Below are 23805 nucleotides of genomic sequence, written 5' to 3'. Positions count from 1 at the left end.
ATAGTCTGAACGAGTGACCCGCAAAATATGTTTATACGTCTCCTAGGTCAACGCTCCACTGCATTCATCCGATGGGCTCCAATTAGTGAGGAGGGGGCTTGCAGACTGTGCAAGTATAGGTCTGAATCATGGCTGCTTCTTCTGTGCTGTTGTCCTGCCCTCGACGCTCTCAGAAGACTTCTCTTAAAACCCTTATATCTAAAAAAGGGGCATCAGCACATGTTGGGAGGCATCTGATCTCTGCTTTACTTCCCCAGACTTTCAAGGTCCGGGAAACATGTGAGACTCTTGGACAATCTGCTTTCTCCCCCTCCTGCCCCCGCCCTACCAGCTGCTCCTCCCCAAAAACTTATCACATACTATTTTTGCACTTTGCCCTAGTGTCTCTGCACCAAATCATTTTATCCTTGGTTTTAGAAGCTTGTCACGTGATTACAACAGTAACTATTATACTGCCTCGTCAGTAATATGCGTATGAATTGAAATTTGATGGTTTGCTTCTCTTTGCTTTTAATGTGGGAACAGAGCTACAAAGACATTTTATTGTAATGGATTTAATTAACTGTGCCAATTTAATAAACTAAACCAAACAGTGCCTACTGTGACAGTGTGTGCTTTTAGACCAAAAACTATTTTTGCATTTGCCAAGATTTGTTATAATTGTAAAAGCCCGGCAGAACCCACACTCAAAAGGTTTTACAAAAGGCTTACCAAAATTACCTTGTCACACATTCACAATACTAAAAAGTGGACTACTAATTTCAAACGTACTTGCTTTGCCAAAGATTGTTTATTTTTGTTTCCCATAATCCTATTGAAACTGGTTACACTAATTTTATATTATGAATATTTTTGAGGAAATACTAGCATGCATCAACACGTTACTAAATGATGCTGCAAAGAAGTGGTACCTGAAATTTTACAGTAGTTTAACGAAATGTTTTTTTCCTGCTTTCATTTTTAATGACATTTTGTTTTTTAAAGCAAAGAATCGTCATTCTTGATTTGAAGCTTCTGCATACATTTGCTTCAAATCAGAGCGCATTCTGAGAACATTATGCATAGCCTCATATTACTAAACTTCGAAAACGTGTGTACACATTCTTTTGACTGGGTCCACTGTCGGTAGTGCAGTCAGAGCTTACAACATTTACTTTTAGCGCTCACCCTAATAATAAAGTCTGTGAATTAATGAACAATAAATACAAGTTTAAACAGCATTGACATATGGACAAAAATATTACCTTAACACAGACCGTGCCCTTCTTTGATCCATAATGTGATACTGCAAACTGGCAGCCAAAGGATTTGTGCTGCAGGGGGTTGAGCCTACTTGTCCCAAGGGCAAAATACACCTGCACCCTCAGTTTCTCCTCCCCTTCCTCCTGCACATCGATCTGTAGCAACTCGCATGCTGCTGCCAAGCAATGAAATTGATACAGTTGGTCTTGCCAGCAGAAGATTATTCGGATAGGGTGCCCCAGGAGTAGGACTCCATATCCTGCAGGAAGGTCATGACTGGTCTTAACTGCCTCCTCTTCTGGAGGGTAGAGGCCGCAAGGTCTTGATATAGATGCAGAGTCTGATCTTGAAATGTGAGGGCCGGTGACACCCGGCCCGCCCTTAGGCTCCATTCATTTAGGGAGACACTGTAGACACAAGTCAGAATGTCCAGCGAGTGGGCAAATCCAAGGCCCTATTTACCTGCCCTGTGGGTCTTGTGTAGTAGGATCTCCGCCGCCGGTGTGTCGACCAGGATGTGAGCGAACAGGGCAGCCACGTAGGCTATTATGTCATCCCGCAGGGTTCGTATTCGTATAATATTTCGCCGGGGGCGGTTTTTCAAATCTTCTGCGTGGGCTGGCAAGTCTGTTTGCTGGTCCGACAATCTGATGATGTCCTGTTGCAATTGTTCAATCTCTTCATCCTGGGTGGTCCACCTGGACAGCCACGCTGTCGCCAATATCTGTGACCTCCTTTCAAACCACTTGCAGCTCGCTTGTTAGCTCTCTCTTGACTGCTAGGATGTAGTCTCTCAGAGCTGAGAATAATAACTCCAGGTAAGGTCGTGTGATAAGGCCTCCAGCTCTTCCCCAGCAGGTGAAGTGGCCCAGCGACTTCATCAGAATGTCTTTGATTGAGCTTCTTTCTTGGCCCTTGCCAGTGCCATCACCCTTACAGGCCCAGGCTCCCTGAGCAGGAGTCAAAGCACCCTGCGTGCTCTCCACTCAGGCCCGTCAAACACGGTCTGTTCCCCTATTAGAGTGCTGGTCTTCCAAGCGTATTTCACGGCTCAGACCTCCCCAGCATCGCAGCCAGGGCCCCCACCGGCCACGTGTCGACCGCTCCCTCTTCAGTGCCCTAGAGTAGTAAGTCCCAACTCAACTGGTTGATGAGAGCATGGGGACCCTCTAAAGGAACCCACAACTCTCCGGTCCAGCAGCGTTCACTTGCCTGCTCTCGGCGCCTTCCGCCGTCCTGCTCTCGTGGGACAGTGGCCTGCCTCTCCAGACTCCAAAGACTTGAGGCTCCATTGCGTGCTCCCCTCCGCCCAAGCCCTTGAATACTCTGGGACTCGCTTTTGCACGCCATTGGGACCCCACACCGGGGGCTGCTTCCCCCCATGCAATTCAAGTAGTCTTACTACCTCACCTCGGTCAGTCACACTGGGCTCTCTCCCGACCACTGCCCGGAGATGCTTGTAATATTGAATTCAGGCTCAACTCTGGTTCACTATTGTCTATGGGCCAACTGCCCTCCTTCCGCTAGCCTCACGTAGGCCTTCCTCTCCTCTCTGGATTGGGCGGGGATCGAGAGCGCTCACATGGGCCCCTGCCTACCCTCCTGGGTCGCCTGCCACACTTCCACGCTAGGCCCCTCGACTGGCTAGGCCTCACCTATCAGCGCCACTCGACTGCTGTCCACGATGGACTCCTCGGGATGGCTGCCCTTGCCCCTCCGCGAGTCTCAATCGCGGGGCAGCCCCACCTCCGCTCACCACGTCTCAATACTGTGATGATGTGGCGTTTTGCTCCAGAGGCCTCTCCTGCTTCATCTGGCCCGATGCTCCATCAACTTTTACCCCTCTGCTATACGTTATAGGGTCAGCGGAAGAGGCCGCGACAGAGCTGAAGATGCCGATGCCGAAGCACATGTCCTACTTGGCCGCCAACTTGGCCACACCCCTAACACATTCACTTTTACATGTCTGACCAACTATCTCTGGATAGTCTGTTTTGGCATCATATCTGGAGCCACAGCATTGAACCTTCCCTCTCTTTCACCACAAAATGTCTTTGGATTAATTTTCAGTAGAGATAGGATTTTTCCACCCTAGCTTCTTCACTCTCTCCAAATACCAGGACCCATATCTCAGTTAGTTTATGCAATTGTCTTCCACTTCTTCGCCTATATCTTCAAGGGGCCAAATCAGCTGAAAACACAATATGTGGTTTATTCTGTTTGTTAGACTGACAAAAATAATTTCGGTCATTGTACATTCTAACCAGAGAAATCTTAATTTCATTATTATGGATCAATACCTTTTCAGAATTTCTCAGAAGACTTGATTCTTGTTGTGATTCATTTGTTTCTTCTATTTTTTACACATTTTTTCAAGGATTTTTTCCATTGTGTACGACTTCTAGTATTTCTTGTTACAATAATAAAATATTTGATCATTTTCATTTATCAGTTTCAATCTTGTGTGAACTTCGTCTTGCCGTGTTTCTGCAGCATCTCAAACTCTTTTTTCCAACCACAGTTGATGGTAGCTTTTCTTTTGGATTAGCTTGGCATATGACAAATTTTGTTGTTGTTGGAGTCCTCAGATTTTGTAGTTAGCAACACACTGTCGGAAGGCAAAGATCCTCTGCCACCACCTGCTTCGCTCATGTATACGAATTTGAATCAAGGGAATACCTGAAACAAAAACAATATTAAAATAAATGAATAATATGATGGCTTAAACACAGCATTATAGAGCCACCAGAAGTATATAGGGCTCATGTTTTCTGAAATATTTCATCATCACTTCAACTCATCTGCTGTATTCAAAAATATCGTCCCAAAAAATCTGGCTTGGATTAGCAATGTCTACCCAAGCTAAATTACTTCTCTACATCAAGAGAGCGTGTGGTGCTCCTGAACTCTGTGCGGGCAGCTGCTGGACTGTGCAAACTGCTCCCGGGACTGTGAGCCAACTTCTCGTGGCACCCGCTCCGCGGGTGCCGCTCGTGGAAGAACTCTGTGGCAGTGACCAAGATCCTTATCTGACCCTGCGGGACTGCGAGGACCAGCGGGCTGTGCGGATTCCAACTCGCCACAGCTGGTCCTCTTCCCGCCCCCACCTCACACCGCGTTGAAAGGAGTGAGCCGATTTCCTACCTGTGGATTCCCTGCATCGAGAGAGCGTGTGGTGCTCCTGAACTCTGTGCGGGCTGCTGCTGGACTGTGTAAACTGCTCCCGGGACTGTGAGCCAACTTCTCGTGGCACCCGCTCCGCGGGTGCCACTCGTGGAAGAACTTTGTGGCAGTGACCAAGATCCTTATCTGACCCTGCGGGACTGCGAGGACCAGCGGGCTGTGGGGATTCCAACTCGCCACAGCTGGTCCTCTTCGCGCCCCCCCCACTTCTCTGACCTATTTGAGACAACAGGGACGGGCGCACGGGGGACGAAGCCCGGGCAAAAGGCGGGTCCTCTGAGGTCCTCAGAGGCCGGAAGACGTCTTTCAATCGAACTAATAAAGAATAAGCGGTCCTCATTGGGCCCTTTACAACAGGCCCTGTCTCCACTACCCTCTACTGATTGTGAAAGTGTTGGTAATAAAGTTTCTCCCACTAATAGTAACGGTATCCCACTACTCCTACAAAACTCTCTCTCACCAATAGTTACAACCAACGACCTCCTTATAGATCTTTTGTTTTCCCCAGAACTTATGACACAAGCGGCTGGGGGTTCGTTAGTATCACCACCTCCGGAGGTCAACACTGCCAACAGTGATATACAAGTCCCGTCAAATCCCAGGCACAAAGGACCTCCCTTCAAAAAAAGAAGGAAAGGAGGAAATAGACCCCGAATCTATAAATCAAATCATATAGATTGTACTAAATCAAAGAATCCTGCTTCCCCTATACCAGTGCCACCTGTCCTGCCCTCCGAACTACCCCTCCCAATACTCAACAATTAGGCACCATCTTAATGGGAAACATCGAAAAACTAATCAGATCGTTCATATTACCCCTGGTAGAGAGATTACAAAAAATAGGCCAACAACTGGGGAACCTGAAAAGAACATTAACCGACATTAAGGGAGGAACGAGGACTCCCGATCCTCCTCCAGTAGCACTGACTGCGAAGGAGGCTCCGTCAAATATTATAGACCTATCAGCTACTACAACTGTAAAGACCCCTACTTTGGAAGTTCAAAACCTAACACTAAGCAAAGTACCACTCACAACAGATAAAAACAGCGCTAGCGCAGGAGTACAAAAGGGTAAGCAAAACTCTCAAATTAGTGCTGATAAAGTCACCGTCCGTGAAGCTCCTGTAAGGTCTACCATCCCTAAGAGGCCAAACGTAGAGCTACCTCCAGAAGCACTACCATTAGTGGTGGTGCTTACTGGAGTCCCGCCCTTGGAGGAAGGTCTAGATGGCAAAAAGAACATTAATGAAAACTATAACCAATTAAAGAATAAGGTAATTTTTTGGCTAAGGAAAAATCGATCACTTCCCCCCACATGTTAACGGCGAAATCTTACATGTGAGGCGTCTCCCTTGGCTAGGTCCTAGCACAAAAAATATCTCGGGGGACATTGTTATAATAAACTTTAGCGATCCTAGGGCAGTCAACCACCGTGTCCTTCTGCATAGACTGGCGGATGCAGGACTTACCGGGACAGCAATCAACTGGATTGAATCCTTCCTTACAGGGCGCACTTTCCAAGTGTGGGACGACAATCATCACTCATTCACTCTCCCACTCACAAGCGGCGTCCCTCAGGGCTCCTCCCTGAGTCCGACGCTTTTTAATGTCTACATGGCCCCTCTTGAGGACGTGGTAACACCATTTAACATAAAAATGGTAAGCTATGCTGACGATACTCAGTTGGTCGTCTCCCTGTCCCAGTTGATCGACCATCCAGAAAACCTGACCAACTGCCTTACAGGAATTCACAACTGGATGAATAATTCATCATTAAAACTAAATGGGTCAAAGACGGAGGTGATGCTCCTAGGAAAACAATGGACGACCATCCCTCCAGCACTCTGGCCCGATGTGTTCGGGGAAATCCCCCCCCCGAAACGTGAAATTAAGACACTCGGTGTGTGGCTCGAACCAGAGCTTACTATGAAAACACAAGCAACCAAAACCTCGGGCACCTGCTTCGGGCTCATGCGCACGACCCGCAAGATCCTGCCCTTACTGCCACCTACTTCTAGGAAACTACTCATTCAGGGACTAGTACTGTCCCGCCTGGACTACAGCAATCTGGTTTATCTGGGAGCCCCTGAGGCCACCCTAACGAAACTCCAGCGGACACAAAATGCGACGGCACGCCTGCTCACTAACATCCCCTCCAGAATGTCCGCCAAGCCGGCCCTCAAAGCTCTGCACTGGCTCCCTGTGCGCCAAAGGGTGCAATTCAAAGCGATGTGTACGACACATAAGCTGATCAACGGACCTGGCCCGGCGATCCTCAGCAAAATGATCACCCCCTACACAGCTACCAGATCCCTACGATCCCAGAATGAGAACCTAGCTAGCATTCCTAGATTCGAAAGAACCCGCACAGGAGGACGACAATTCTCCGTTCAAGCAGCTACGGGATGGAACGCTCTTCCCCGCTCCCTCAGACTTGAACCTAACTACCTAGCATTCCGCAAGAAACTAAAAACTCATCTGTTTCCTAAATGAAGTCCCCTTGACTGTCTCCCCTCCCTCTCCTCCCCCTCAACAGGATCACAAATCTTATAGCGCGGGGATGCCCTTGGGTCACCAGGCGCTCTAGAAATCGTTATTAAATTAAATTAAATTAAATTCTTGATTGGTCTTCCCCAAATGGTACAAACGAAATCACAGCCCGAGACCTTATGTTTTTCTATCCTAAAAACCTGGTCTTTCCGACTAATACTAAGCATTTGACTAAATTTCAGGCAGATGAAATAAGATCTATATTTGACGAGGTAACTCCCCACAATAGACCATATTCTGATATATCTACGGAGCATTCCAGATTTCTACCGTATCAGCAGGCAGTTTCATCTAGGCCTTTTTATCCTTATCAGGCAAATTGTCATCGATCCATCCCTCAGCATTTTGCTGATCCGGTCAGGACTCGTTGGGGTCATTATTCCCTGCCATGAACTGGCTCTCACACATGGGAAGGGAGATATAACCACCCTCCGTCTGTGAGACGCTTTATGATTCCCACCCAGAACCGCTATGACACCCTTTCAGGCCTAGATTATAACGAGTGACTACATATCACCCCAGCTTTATTAAACAGTTACAACTCACATTTTCAGGGTAAGCCGATCACGGCGGTAAAATGCAATTTGAAGTAGGCCTATCGTAACGTGTCTACTGTTAAAATGGACCCCTTAAACAAAGTTTTGGATAACTGTGCCTTGACGGCCGAGCCCAGCGGTAAAGTCCGGGTCCCCCTCATGCCATCTCAAGGGCAGACTGCGGTGATGGTCCCTCCCTCTGAAGATCTTAATGTTAACACTCTATGTAAAACTGATCCCCCATATAACATAAATGATGCCGGTTTTCATTCCGAAGGACTCCATATCTTACAACATAACGCCCCTTCGTCGCCTCAAAAGCCAGCTGAACTCCAGATCACAAAGCGGCAAAACTCTACTAAGGTCCCAAAGCTGAGCACCCTGACCCTTTCAATTATATTCTAGAATGTCACAGGTCTGCGGACTAAAATTTAGCAACCTAATTGGCTAGAAATAGTCAGAAATCATACTGTAGTATGCTGTCAGGAAACATGGTCTGAAACCGAAATCCAACTACAGGGTTACAGACTGTATTTCTCGAGTGCCTGTCCTTCTTCTTCAGGCAGACCGAAGGGCGGCTTATCGGTTTATGTAGCTAACACCCTTCTACTTAAGAAAATCACAGTAATAGCATCTGAAGAGAACTATCAAATAGTTAAATTGTCAGCGGATCGGGGACCCACGTACCTACTGATAAACTTTTATAACAATATGTTACCCCCAGAATTGGTGAAAACTGTCAATAAGATAACTGCCACAGTAGAGCAGCAGCGGGAACATAGTCTTTCTCACCCAATTAAGTTAATCTGGGGTGGTGACTTTAATACTCCCTTATGTAGTGAACACTCCAACTCTAAATGTGGTATTGTGGATGAGGAGGGGAGCCCTTTATCTCACTTTGCTCATTCAAATGTTGGGAATGCTTTAAATGAGAAACTTTTTACGTTAGGACTGGGTTTTGCCAATGAGTTGGTTGTACCACCTATCAATGTCTCACCTACTTTCCATGGCAGGGGATGCAGCACCATAATTGATTTCATTTTGACTTCGAACCACATGAGGGATGATCTGCAATCATTCTGTACAGGAGATGACGCGAGCAGCGATCACTTCCCAAACAGCGTGATTATCAGAGCACCGTTTGGATCCTCCCCAATTGACAATTTGGGCCTGCTGAATCAAAAAGCCCTAAACCTGAATAAAAGTAATGGATACTCGGTGAAATGGGCAAAAGTTGATCCAGACATTATCACACAAAGTTATTGCTAAATCTCTCCCTATGCTAGAAGTATGTCTAAATCCCTTTTCCACCGCTGAGGAAACTTTGAATAATTTCATTGCCATAACTAAAGTGATCAGTAAGGAGCTCCTCCGTAAACAAAAACAGAATGCCCAACAAGAAAAAGGATGGTTTAACTCAGACTGTCGCAAAACCCTATCTGCCCTAAAATTAGCCCTACATAAAACAAAGAGGGATCAAATAGAAATTAGCAGGTTGAGAACTCTATAACAAGGCGTAAAAAAATTGTAAAAAAGAGAGGAAAAAAGAGCTCTGGGAGAAGCTCCATGAGAGCTGTAATAGGAAAGACAGCTTACAGTTTTGGAAAGTGGTTAACTCCCTCTTCCTGAACATAGTGAAAAATGGCCCCAGCGTGGAAGTAGCGATTCCCGCAGAGGGATGGGTTTCCCACTTTTCTCAGATCTTTGAGGGTGACAATCCACAATACTGTAAAAACCCTTATCTATCGCCCTACCCCATCGAACTTTCCTTTAGTCACGAGGAAGTAATTAAAGCTTTGTCTTCCTCAAAATCTGGCAAAGCACCTGGGCCGGACGGTGTGCCACTGGACATCTATAAGCACACCCAGGAGCTCTGGTCACCGGTACTAACCAGAGTAATCGAAGCCGCGTTAAAAGGAGGCCTTATAAAAACTTGGTCTACTTCCATCCTGCTCCCTATCTTTACGAAGGGAGACCGAAATAATCCAACATGCTACAGGCCCATCTCCCTTCTGGACTCCCTTGGAAAAGTGGCAGGTCGCTTGATCCTGGAGAGATTGCAGGCCTGGTCCAAAGACCATAACATCATGACAGACCTGCAATATGGTTTCCAGGAGGGTTTGGGTACCGGAGAGCAGGCTTTGAATCTCTCCCTTCTAATTGGAAAATATTTCCAGGCGAAGAAAGGCAACCTCCACCGGGTATACGTGGATTTGACCGCAGCCTTTGACTGTGTATCACACTCTAGGCTGTGGTCAATCCTGGCGGAAATGGGTGTGGACCCCCGTATTATATCTTTTTTACGTGAGCTGTACTCAGGTGCCTCGGCAAGGGTAAGATTTGGGGTAAATGGGGAGCTCACACATCCGTTTGGAGTAACTAAGGGAGTCAGACAAGGGTGTGTCCTGGCTCCTTTTCTATTTAACCTATATACAAATGGCCTTGAAAAGGCCATGTTAGAAGGGAGTCAGGACCTTCCAACAATCGCCCGTCGCCAGATTCCTGCATTACTCTATACGGATGACGCAGTAGTTATGGCCCGAACCCCAGTTCAACTCCAGATCCAATTAAATTCATACTGCAAATTCATGGCCTCGTTAGACCTAAAGGTCAACATAAAGAAAACTTTAGTCATGCATTTTGGGAAAAAGAGATCTAAGCATAAATCGATTTGTATTGATAATGCAAAGTTGGATTGTACCAAGACTTATCCCTATTTAGGTATACTTTTTGATAATACCTCCTCCTGGAAATCGGCCACTGATAGTAGATATTTCCTATTCTTAAGAGCCTCCTCCGCATTGATTGCCTTCTCCCGTAAAATAGGTAAGCCGCCCCCCCAAAGAACTTCTGCAAATATACTACCCCAAATGCCATAGCGCAGCTATATATGGCGCTGGGGTGTGGGGCTATGTACCTGTGGCTAATTTACAAAGGATTGAGAACATCTTCATCCGATATCTTCTGGCCGTTCCCCAGTCCTCTCCAACCTATGCCTGTCACATGGAATTAGGCATGGACTACATTGATGATCACATAAAAATCCAGCCAATACTATTGTGGCATCGCATTTGGACGACGGAGCAGTGCCACCTAACCCGTACATTAATTGAAGACTGTCTGGTTTTAGATAATTGGTTGAATGTTCCATGGCTGTTATATGTACATAACTTCTTAAATGACCTGGGCCTCTCTAAATATTTCAAAGACCTGGCAGTCTTAAATACTATTACTAGCAAGGCCCTACGATTGCTGTGCTTATCTCATCTGGGGGAAATCCGCTTGGCTCAAGAATCCCAAAAAGCCACAAACTGCCATATTTTAACCATCCAACGCTCCTTGGGCATCCAGCCGTATCTTACTTTCTGTTTGACTACTTACGAGAAGTATCTGTTGACTCGGTTTAGACTTAATTTGTTTTTCTGTTTGGTTATATTTCCAGGGAGACAGGACTGGTCAATCCCCAACATCCAGTGTCCCTGTGATAGTACCTCTGAACAATCAAATATACATGTACTACTGTTCTGCAAATATTATCTTGTACCACGCAAACGATGGATTATTCCTATCCTATCGTCCCTTAGTTTGAGAAGATGTCGTCCTGCCTTTATGGCATTACAATTCTTAGATACAGCATCAAATGCCAAATGTATAGCCATGTATTTAAAAACCTGTCTGAAAATCCGAGCCACTTTGGAGACTAACAGTAATTTTATAGAACAATTAGATCATTGTTGATCGACATGCTTGACTTTGTATTTTTAGCTGTTAGAATTATAGTATGGATGTAAGGCTTTATTGTACGTGTGTTCACACACTTTGTTTAATACTATTTTTATTGTGTAATTATGATGTATATGAAATTGTATATACTGATTGCCGCTTTTATGATTTTATATTTGCTCTAAAATCGAATAAAGCTTTCTTCTACTACTACTACTTCTCTAATGATAAAAAAAAACACAAATCAAAAATGAAAATTTCAGGACAGCGTATTTTTTATAGAGGAATATCAAAAGGCCATGACTACTATGTGTGATGGAACGTCCAGGCTCTGCAGTCTCATTGGTCTCAGAACCTAGGTAACCAGTCAGATTCCATCCATGATTTGGACGCGACTGCAAAGGGCCTGCAGTGGTGGTTTACCGACCACAGTTGAGTCGGCAGCAGACCTCTCTCCCTACTCAACCCAGAGGAGCTGACAGTGGTGACAGACCCCTCTCTGCTCAGTTGATAAGGTCATGTGGGTGAGGTGGAAATCAGAGGACTCTGGTATCTGGCTGGGACCCAGCTTCCACCTCAGTCTGTTGGATTTGCAGGCCATTCATGTTGGAGGTCTACCACCTGCCCAGCATTCTTTGCTCTGCATCACCCCTCGAAAGAGGAGAGTCGACTGCTTGCATCCCAGAGAAGCTCTGAGCTTTTGCATCAATCTTAGCAAAGACCATAGGATGGAGGCTCAATTGTGGGGTTCACTTAAATGAAAATGGGCATGCCAGTGCAGCAGAGGGCCATATCTAGTTGGAAAGTCTTCTATATAAACATCTGCTGTGCATTGGCCAAGAAGCAGCCCCCCAGAATGTCTGAGAGCTCATTCAACCAGAGCCAAGCCTGATATCACTGCATTGGAATCTGAGTTTCTGTTCAGAACATCGGTCAGGCTGTGAAATGGATGTCATTCTATATGTTCACAAAGCCAATCCTCAGACCATCCATCTTATCAGGTACTGCTTTGGTATCTATTCATGAGGACAGGAATCTGTGGTTAGAAGTACCCATTAGAATTGCAAGTTAATTACATTCGGTTACTCATTTTAGTGGTTACTCTAACCGCTGATTCTTCACTGCCTTCTAACCTTCTTATTCTGTGCAATGAACTCTGCACCGCACACAAAAAGATTCCAGATTAGCGATCTGCATACTGTTGCATCTGAACAGTTCATACGCACTGTGTCCGACTAGGCAGACCGATTCAATAAAGAAAGTGACAGCAGCTTGCTAAATTGATGCTTGTATGTGGCTCCCCCGTCACTTCCGGGGTGTAACGAAGGTAAAGCAGAGGCACACAACAGCACCTACCAGCATAAAAGCAGTGCTGAGAAAAATATGCGTATCCAATCTGGTGACTGGCAGGATACACAAGGTGAGGAATATGCAGTTAATATCCACCAGAAAGAGCATTACCAAGGGTACGTAACTTGTTCTTTTGTACACCGAGAACAGGAATATACTATTGAAGTGGTAAGAGCAGATATACAGAAAGCCCTAAATCCAACATACTTTACAATTAAGTCTAAAGGTATATGTACATGAGTAAACTGTGCACAGTGTTCTAATGTGATTAGAGGAGAGCAAATGCAACGTCCAACAATGGGCAAAAACTGAAAGTGAAACATTTTCCAACCTGCATGACAAGTAATATGGTGTATTTGGTATAATGCTCATGCTGGTAAGGTTATGTGGGCCAAACAACTGGAATGGTAAAAACTAGAATCTCTGAACATGTCTGATATCACAATTAAAAATAAGAACTGTCATTTTCTGGCTTAGACATCAATCACTAGCATATGTTTCCTCTAAATATCCAGTTTGCTGTTTCCGCTACCTTTCCAAAGATAACAGTGCTTTTACTTTATACTGTGAGTGGATAAAATGGCTTAGAAATCTAGAGTGGAGCATGAAGACAGGAATATGGGTGGGCTACGCTTGCACCTCAGCTTGGTGAAAGCTGTAACTGCTATTAATGGTAGTTCTAGTCGCCTCCCCAATTTCAATGGACTGTATAATTATAAGAGAAATGAGGGTGTTGCTGATACGTTTAGTGTGCATGTCTCAGCGTTATGTTAGCAGCATTTGTGTTGCACAGTTAAACCAAATGTATGATCCTGTACCATGTACTGATTTACTTACAAATTAAGAAGTTTACACAAGTAAAGTTATCTTTCATGCTGAAATGTATAAATTGGATTATAATTTCTGTTCTAGTATCAGGAAAAAGAAGAAGTGGTCTTATGGATGAATACAGTTGGACCATATCATAATCGGCAAGAGACTTATAAATACTTCTCACTTCCATTTTGTGTGGGTAAAAAAAAAAGTATTAGCCACTACCATGAAACACTAGGAGAAGCTCTGCAAGGAGTTGAATTGGAATTTAGTGGTCTAGACATCAAATTTAAAGGTAAGAACTCTGATTTTTGTTGTTGAGATCTGTTTAGGAATATATTTAATCCAATGAATTTACTTTCTTTACATTTTAATGTACAAAATGAAATTTTGTAAAAATATCATATAAAATGTATGCATTGCTTTCCAAGATAAGCATAGTTTTCTTCTTATTTTGTAAGTTTAATGACATTTCATTCCACCGTTTGAAGGTATTTGGTTGCAATTAAAAATGTACATGTCTTAGTCTTGTTTTTCCTAAACATAGCTGAGTGGATCTTTTTGAACTTGCGCCATAAGTCTTATTGAATGTTTTGTACCCTGTATGTTCAAACCTTGCAGCAGATAGACATTGACACACACCAACAAAATTAATTTGAGTGCATTATGGAAACTTTTTCTGTTTTGGTGGTTCTTTCGTCCCTAGCAGGAGCATCTTTTTTCGAACTAGAATGTACGGTCTTCGTGTTCAAGAGGTGTAACAAGAAAAGTGTTTTTCTTCTGTTTAAAAGGCATACTGTTCAATTTAAAGCTGCTTAAGATCTCTTTAGACAAAGGAAATAGGACCCTCAGTTAATTGTATTAAAATTCTCTTAAATAATGGTTACAATTTTGACTATTAACTATGCTACAATTCAAAGCAGCTCACTTCCATAAAGTGTATTCTGTGGAGACACACAGTCTTGATTATGACTGGTTATTTAGAACATGCTTATCCAACGAGCAGTTTGTGAGCTACTGGTAGCTCTCCAGTTACCAGTAAGTAGCACTCCTGAGTACAGCCCAGCCTACTGAATTAGAAGCATTTGCTTTGTTGAATTAATATTTTAATGTACCACCATTGGAAAGTATGTGCTTGAGATGAAAATGTGCATGTTTTCAAAAGTGATGAGCTGATATTTGGAGAAGATTGGCTGGCTGGATTTCAAATTTCCAGTTCCATTTTCAATTTAACCATTTGAACCATTGAGTTGGGTGACCGCAAACCTGTATTTCAGCATCTAGATACCCTTCAATGAGAACACGTGCTGTACAAATAACCTTGTTATGTTATACTTGAAGCTGATGGTTGAGTGAAAACATATGCAGCATTGGTGAGACTTTGTTGCATTAAACCTATGGCTGTTATGGTTTACGTAGGTAGAGATATGTCTGCTTCCATTTTAAAGTCATTAGAGCATCCCGTCATAAAATTGTAACAAAGCATTTTTAGATCAAAGAAACCCATGACACTTTGAGCTGCTCACACACTAGTCGTCTGCAGGAAATTTTGATATTGGTGTTTGTAAGGCAAGATCCTGGGTGAATAAAAAGCCACTTTAATGGAAAGTCTGTGTCTATGAAATAATCTTTGCCTGTTGCAGTTTTCGGTTATACCACCACAAAGATCATAATAATTTGTTAAATTCAGTGAGCATAGCCTCTTAGCACCAATGCCAGCCACCTGTCGCAGATGCTCCGAGTCCATTGGAAGACATCTGAATTTTGGACTATAACATGCTGTTTGTGACGTCCCCTGGACCACTAGGTTTTCTCTCAGGGGACTAGAGTCCGATTCAAAACAGACAATAACACAGCCATACGATTATGAAAAATTGATGCAATAATGCTGCCTGGTTAACTGCTGCGGGATGCAATCCAAGACAGAAACCAATAAAAACATTTATAGCAACCTATGATAAAGCAACATCAAACAATGAACAGGGTGCCATGGTTTTGTATCAGCAATGGACCCCAGATGTTTTATATCATCTGGAAACAAGGAAGTTCCCATAAACAGTAAAAACATTATTTTGCCGAATTAATATTTTCTGGAGTCATATGCTGTGCAATGTTAAAGGTGGTGTCAAGACTTATCTTGTTAGTCTCTTTTCTTCTTCTTCCCCTCTGGGTCAAGGCAACCATTTGGAGCTTAGTCTTCTTTCTGTGATAGCAGATGCCCGCTTCGGAATCCCCTTGGCGTGGTTGCCATCTTCAGATTTTTATTTCTGCCATTGGGTCTGGAAGCAAACCGAAAAGTGCGGAAGATTTTGGGCAAAAGGAGAGTTTTTCACTGAGGGATATTTGGGAAAACACAGAGAGGTTGCTGCAATGACATTGAGAAAAAAACGATTTCCCCAGAGAAAAACTAATCGTTGGATACAAATAAATCACAAGGGGTGGTCAGTGTACATAGGAGGATGAAGCATACTAACTTTATTTTTCGCTTAAAGTGTCACCATATATATAAGTGCAAAAAGACAGCCACAAGGTCTGCAACCTTTGCTTATGTAAAAACCACAATGCCCAAGGCTGTGACACATGTGCAGAATTCTAACTGACGACCATGAAGACTGGGTTGGGAGAGGGGGGACATAAGGTGAGCATGTTACACCATGGCGCAGGCAAAACATTTTTTAAAGACCTTGGCCTCTGCAGTGATTAGGAACTGCTCAAAGACATCAATGTAGTGCTGGGTGAAGACACAAACAACAAAAGGGTCACCGCAACAGAGCAGGAGAATTCGAAGAAAATGTCGGAGTCATCAGAGAAGCTCCAGGTAATACACAGGTGCAGACTGAGATGAAACATGTGAACTATAAATCAGAAGCTACCCCAACACCAAAACAAAGGGAGATCGAGGGTAAGCATAAACTTGTGCCGGGGCTGAAAGACACTGTTGGCATTACGTCCCTAAAACTGACCTTGAACCCGAAAGGCAATCCGTGCCGGAGGGAAAAAAAGCCCCAAGAAAAGACCTCCGCTCCATAGAGAAATGGCTTGAGGCTCGTGCCCTAACAAAGAATTTTAAGTATTTAAATAAAGAAGCGCAGACTTGAAGCAGAGATGGAATCCATCATGAAGAAGAAAAGGGAGTTTGACGATTCCTTCAAGGGAAATTGTATCACATTGAAGACACACGCAAAAAAGAGCAAGAGGTACAGCTAGTGGATCTTAAGCCGTCATTCCTTCAAGGGATATCGCATCACATTGAAGCCTCAAGCAGAAAAGAGCAAACGGTACAGTTGGTGGAGCTGGAGCCTTCAATAACACCTAGGTTCTAGGAGGCGTAAGAAGAGGAACTCTTCTGTGAGTAGGGAGGAGGTCAGTTTGTTGAAGGTTGCAGGACATATAGGCTGACTCCGCTGAGGAAGAAGTGGACACCTACCCCAGCAGCCCCTCTCCACCAGATGATATTGCAATGTAAAGCGCCCTGGTCAAAGGGGAAGTAGACACACATGGTGTCCAATTAGATGAGGAACAGTCCTGCTTCTTACAGAAAACCCTCTTACCAGCACAGAAGAGAAACCAGTTTCTCCCTATTCTACCAAGGGCCCTGGACCCAGGACGAGAAGCCCTCAGTGAGCCAGCAAAAACGGTTAAATCAGAGGCAGTGTGGGGGGCAGACTCCATTATTGTGACCGCCGCACCTAAAAAGGCAAATAGTCCAACCACTCAGGGGCCGCTACTCGACAAGTAGAGCATGTAGATGGAGATGATGAAGAGAAAAATAAGAGAGGTCAGCATTGACTCAATGATGCATCGCCAACTCCTAACTCCCACCTTAACAAATATTCTCACCAAGGAGTGGATATAGAGAATCTGATGCAGCATCTTCTGGACCAATGCAAAGGCAGAGCAAAAAAGCTCACCTAGAGTACAAGGCAGTCTAGAACACATGCCTCTAGTCAGAACTAGATGAGGCAGATACAGCGAGCAGACATCTATGTAAGGGTTCCACCCTGAGGAGACATGCATGGATACGAGGTTCAGTGTTCAAACAAGAAGTGTAAGCAGCGGTTCTGAATCTACAGTCAACTGGCGACAACGTATTGGGCTAAGCGTAGGCCCATTTGCTGAAGCAAATGAAAAAGGGTAGCAATGCTTTCAAGGTGAAGGGAGCTCTCCAATTCAAGGGACCTTGAGAAGCTAGCCACCACAAAGAAGGGCTTCAGTAAAGGGGAGAATCACAGCCAAACACAACTCATACCAGCTTTGGGCCCCAAGCCAGCTCACAAAACACACCACATAAGCGGTAATACCCTAGCGCACAAAGGGAGCCCTTTCAATGCAGATCTGGAGCCAGAGGTTACCTTCCGCTATGAGCGGGCATCAAAGCAATTGACTTAACATCAAGCCCCTCTCCTATATAGGGGTCAGACTCTGAGGATTCCTCAGGGAACGGGAAATAATCACCTCTGACAAATGGATTAAAAACCTAATACAGCATAGCTATTGTATAGAACTGTTAACCCCAACAAACATAGGACCAAAGACAACGTTTTGCAACAAAGACAAGAATATGCAACTACTACCTCCTAAACAGACATGCAATGGAAAGGTTACAGAAGGAAAGGAAAACCAAGGGATCTATTCAGTTTACTTCCTGGTACCAAAACCAGACAACACCCTCCGACCCCTTCTGGATCTGCATACTTTGATCAGATTCATAAAGATGAAAATGTTGAAGATGGTCACTCTGCAAGAAGTCATCTTGTATTGTGGAAGGGGAACTGTGTGGCAAACATAGACCTCGACGATGCCTACCTACATGTGTCAATGAAAACCAGACAAAAGTTGTTCCTGAGGCTTGTCATGGACAAGGTACTCCTACTAGTACATGATACTACCCTTTGGAATCAAATTTGCATTAAGGATTTTCACAAAGCAGCTTGCTGTAGTGGGGGTACCCTTGAGAAGAGGGGGGATACAGATCTACTCCTTTCTAGTGTACTGGCTAGTAACGGCAACATTGTTCATACAGTTCCAGGACAATATAAATACTGTTATAGGAGCACTCATCAAATTGGAGTTCTCCCTAAACATGGTTGCACAAAGAGAAAAGAAGTTCCTGGGGCAATACTAAAGTCGAATGAGGCAAAAGCCTTCCCAGCCTGCAAAATAAGACTGTCACTGGGGGGCCCGTTTTGGCAAGAGAGTACCTGCTCGTGTGGGGGCATTTCGTTCTTGCCCTAGTTCCAGCGCCTCATCCTCCTTTGCTCTTCTCACACCCTCCGCCGCCGCAAGCCATCTTTCATCTGCTTGCGGCCGCAGTGCGGGGGAGGGCTCTTGACTTCAGGCCAGCAGGGACTGCAGGGAAGCCGCACCGATACCGCCAGGAACGCGCCAGGAGGCGCTACAAAATCCGCCCCTTCCCCGGTGGAGCGTGGGCCCGTTTTGGCAAGAGTACCTGCTTCTTTTTAGGGGCATTTCGTTCTTGCCCTAGTTCTAGCGCCCTCATCCTCCTTTGGTCTTCTCACTCCCTCCGCCGCCGCAAGCCATCTTTCATCTGCTTGCGGCTGCAGTGCGGGGGAGGACTCTTGAGTTCAGATCAGCAGGGACTGCAGGTTCCAGCCTCCAACGCGGCCGGAAGCCGCACCGACATCTCCAGGAACGCGCCAGAGGCGCTTCAAAATCCGCCCCTTCCCCGCGTCGCGGGAGCGTCGCCGGGCTAAGCCCGGGCAAAGGGCAGGCCGTCTGTGGCCGTCTGTGGCCGTCTGAGGCAGGACGAGGCTGGGCTGGGCCACGGACCTTGGTCTCCGGACAGTGTATTTGAGCTTCAGCACCCCCAACAAAGTGAGACTTGTAACTATTTAACGTATGATTGTTTTGAATGCTTGAATTATAAGGTCGTAGGTCAATGAGTTGAAATAAGCCTTTTATCATCGTATTTAGGTCTTTGTGACGGTTGAAACAATTGTAAGTACCAATAATGTCAAAAGCCAAAGCAGTTAAAAACCCCCCTGTAACAGCCACGTTAGACCATTATTGTTGCAAAAAAGTTGTACATAAAATCAATAGTGAGCGACGTAAATCATTAGGCCGGGGGACTTCCTCTCTCTCACCGCCTACATCACCCATTGTATTGTCTGCATCCCCACCGGATGATAGTTGTGATGTTGCTCAACCCGACTTCGTAAATATGGAATATTCAGTTCTTTCACTCATAGAACCAATGCATAATCAGGATAAATCGGGTGTTCCTTATGATTCCACAGTTCAGCGCTCCCCGGCCCCGAGAACACAGAGAGTACTGAGATCTCGTAAGAACACTCAAATCAAACGAGGGGGGGGCGTAATAGCAAAAGAGCAGAATCGCCACTCACTAGTGTAGGAAATGCTACCGAATCAGTAGTTAATAATGCCACAGAGCAATTAGATCTCGTGATTGGCATTATAGATGCAAATATTGCCAAGCTAGATAAACCCCTATTGGCCAAACTTGACCTGCTGTCTGCAGAAGTTGTGAGATTAGGTAGCCTTCTGGGACCCCATATTGATACAACTGAAAGCGATAAAGCTGTTGAAAAGGGTCCTAGGGTTAATAATGAGACCGGCAGTATCTGTAGCTCCGTAAACTGTGCGTAAAATCCCATCGCCAGTAACCGGCCCAGAGAGAAAGATAGGGCGAGCAGAAGTGAAGAATAGATGCCTGGCTAACTTACAACCAGATCTACCACCAGAATGTGCACCGTTCGTGGCAGTCCTGACTAATGTTCCAGCCAGAATCCCACGATTTATTTATTTTGAAAGTTTTATATAGCGCGAACAAGATCTTTGCAGATATCAGAGCGCTTTACAAGGGCACGGGGGTGATGGTGTAATAGAATGTAATAGTTGAGGTAGTTAGGTACAAGGTGCATAGTTACATAGGTAGGTCAAAAAACAGGAGGTAGATCATAGGTGAGGTAGTGTCAGTACAAGGTGCATAGTCAAACAGTTGCGCCAATTCCCTGAAGAACAAAACCGTGTCATGGCTTAATAGAGAGTGCGGGTTTCCAGTGGCACTATCACACCAGATCTTAACCACTAGAAGAGTCAGCTGGATAGGAAGATCTCATAAGAATATTAGGGGTGACTGTGTCATTATTAATTTTAGAAACCCACATCTTGCCAATACTGCATTGTTAAGAGGTACCTCTCTACCCCATAACGACCAGGGTATTACACTTCGATCATTGGCATATTTTTATAGACATTTAACTCAGCAGCCCCTTAATGATTTACTATGGGGCAGAGGTAACAGCACTGATGGGTCTACTGGCCGTGGGGTTGCCACATTCGATCGTTATCAACTACTGAGTGGTCTAGATTCCAATGATTGTCTCGATCTTGGTGGGGTCCACCCTATACCTGGTGCAGAAGCTATTTACCGGTTATGGGGGAGGAGTGTGGAAATGCTGGAAACTCAGTGAGTACACGTGGGGGTGGAAATCCTAACATCACAGACATTTTGGGGGATGTAAATGGTGGTTGCAGTGATGGTATGGCGATAGCTAAGGTCCCTCGTCTAGGAACCAGGTTCCTTAGCTGGAACATTGCCGGGTTAAACAGTAAGGTAAATGACGCAAAGTGGAGGGACTGTCTCATTGATTGTGATATCGGGCTCCAGGAAACTTGGGACACAAAAAATACCTTTTTCCTGGACGGGTATGCGGCCTTTTGGTCGCCAGCAGTTGCTTCCCCTATGGGGAGGGTGAAGGGTGGACTCTTAACCCTTATCTCATTAAATATTGAGGGGACTTACACCAAAGTGGAGACAGGTACACCATACTGCTTGGCTGTGGAAATTTTAACCAAAACCAACGGTAACTGGCTCATTGTTAACTTTTACAACTCCTTTGATAAGGCCATTTGTAATGAACATTTAGTCAGTTTATATGATTTCTTAGAAATGTATAATGTTAACAGCACAAATTGTTATTCAGTTATAGTGCTTGGAGATTTTAATGTTCACTGTTGCAACAGTAATTGTTTTGTCTGGGACAGTCTAGGCCCAGCTAACCAAGATAATATTCATTTTGAGCATTCCCCGCAGGGATCGTATTTAGAAGATTAGGTCGCAGGAAACGATTTGATCTACCCTACCCAATTTAGAGGGGAAGTACCAACTTTCAAAGGCAAAGGCTCTGGGTCAACTATTGATTATGTCTTTGTCAGCCTAAATGTGGCAAACAGGGTTTGCCAGTATAATGTTTCTTGGTCCTCTTATGGCGATCATAACCCTATAAGGCTGACCTTGACAGATGACCTAAAGAAAAAAGATACAACTAATTTGACAGTTGGACTCCTAGATTTAAGACCCACCGAGCAAGCACGACGCTTGAAATGGTGCCGGGTGGTGCCTAAGGACTTTAAGGACAACTTGCTGGCAAAGGTCGGGCAAGATATGTCTACCTGTTTAACAGATGGTATTGTCGGTGAAGATGTCTTTATGGCCTCCTGTAGAATTTGCACCCAGATCGATAGCTATCTCAAAAAAGTAATCAAGGGGCCATCTAGGAATGGGGAGAAATGGTTTGACCACTATTGTTCAATTGTTACAAAACAGGGGTTGACCCAATTTAGTCCAAGGACCTGGGTATTCAGCAGTATAGACAACAATTGGTCCTTGACATAATTTTACCATTGAAAATAATCATAACATTTTATCAATTTAATTCACTCCACATCAAGACTGAATCTATAGTCTTAATTACACCGATAATACTAGCCCACATCAACAAAAAATCACACAGTAAGTGCCAATAAGCCAATGAAATCAAGAAAAGTCCAATCAGGATAGTCAATTTAATATACAATATAACAACGTTTGAAAATCAATGTATCTATGTACATATATTTACATGAATCATAAGGCAAAATACACTTTTATAAAAAGAGAACGTGCACAGAGAAAGAGGTAAAGTAGGTGCTCAAGTGAATGATCAAGAGGATCAGAAAATTAGTGTAGGTCATTTATATACAAAGAAACATGAGCCTGTCCTGGGTAATGCTTGTAAAAAATACTTCTTTTTTACTAGCCTAAAGCTATGTACAATTCCTTGGTCCTTAATTTGCACCAATTTGCAATAGGATTGTCAGGAAGAAGGGAGGGCAAGGGACAAGGGTCAACAGGTACAGGCTCCCAAAGGGGAATGTCGTCGACGTTTCGACCCAACCATATAACGGTTTGTTCAAGTCCTCAATAACGGGTCTTCATCAGGACAGTGTGATAGGGGGATGTCTCTCAGAGTGCACGTCAATTAAAAATTACTATCATTAGGCACCTGTAATGATAAATGAACAACGGGGCTAAGTATCACTGTATAGTGTCAATTGAGTCCACTAGTGACCATCATAAAAGAGCACTCACCCTTCCGTGGTGCTTTGACACGAAAAAACGTGCGACGATTGGTCCGCACTACAATTCTGATAATATCCAAAGTTATACTGTGAAATGGAAAGAAAAGGTAGCCATTAGTGCTACATAACCTATCTCCCATTTGTGTAACTATACATCAAAGAGAGTTGCTTTCATATGGAAGAACGGCGAATCCCATTTGGTGATTCCCGGTTTGTCAACCAAAGTCAATAATTCAAAATCTCAGCCAGAATGCAAGAATTAGAAATATAGATAATTACGGAGTCTAGGGGGGCCCATATATACATCGGGGTCTATTGCCTATCAAACAAAAGGGTTTGGCTGTTCAATAACTATGTATCCCCCAAACAATCTGGCAGTGGTAACTCACCCAACGTGTACATTCACGGGTGTTTTCAAAGTTGCTATCCAAACGAATCAGACATCGAATGCTGCAGAGGGGAAAGACGAAATACGTCTCCGTTAGAAATGTTGCAAAGGTGATTGTATCAGAGATTGCCTAAAAACCTGGTAAAATTACCCGGTTTCTGAATTCCAACATACCCCTTGTTTTTTGGTGGAAGCAAATAGTCTACGCTTTCACCAAAAAACAAGGGGACCTGCACAGGGATTTATCTGCAACAGTGAGGTATGACCAGCAGGGTAATTGTACGGAAGGTATACCCATTTCAAATGGAGTCAGGCAGGGGTGCATTTTGGCGCCCCTGCTCTTTACATTACATATTAACAACTTAGATACCACCCTAACTGCCTCGTGTAAAGATATTCCCTGTGCAGGGAAACGCTTGATTTCCGCACTTTTATATGCGGACGACTCCGCCCTCCTTGCGAGAACGGCAGTGGGACTCCAGTCATTGTTAGACTCTTTTTCGGCCTATATGAAGTCATTAGACTTAAGTGTAAACTTTACAAAATCTCACATAATGGCCATTGGACAGAAATCGTTAAAAGTCTTGACAAGAGCAACATCGGCTGTGTTGGGCTTCGCCAGGAAGTTAGGAGCCA

The 23805-nt window shown here is 44.4% G+C and overlaps 1 protein-coding gene across 1 annotated transcript in view; it reads left to right on the top strand.

Moving 5' to 3' along the window:
* TM9SF3 (transmembrane 9 superfamily member 3) overlaps positions 1 to 23805 on the top strand; it is a 284713-nt gene that overhangs the window by 34696 nt on the left and 226212 nt on the right. Inside the window, exon 2 of the mRNA XM_086922322.1 lies at positions 13497 to 13692. Coding sequence (XP_086778448.1) covers positions 13497 to 13692 — 196 coding nt within the window. The remainder of the gene's footprint in view (positions 1 to 13496; positions 13693 to 23805) is intronic.

The sequence above is a fragment of the Lissotriton vulgaris genome, chromosome 5 (assembly GCF_964263255.1).
Source record: "Lissotriton vulgaris chromosome 5, aLisVul1.2, whole genome shotgun sequence".
Classification (NCBI taxonomy): domain Eukaryota; kingdom Metazoa; phylum Chordata; class Amphibia; order Caudata; family Salamandridae; genus Lissotriton; species Lissotriton vulgaris.
The sequence above is the reverse complement of the archived record's forward strand: the minus strand, read 5'-3'. Positions and strand labels throughout refer to the sequence as shown.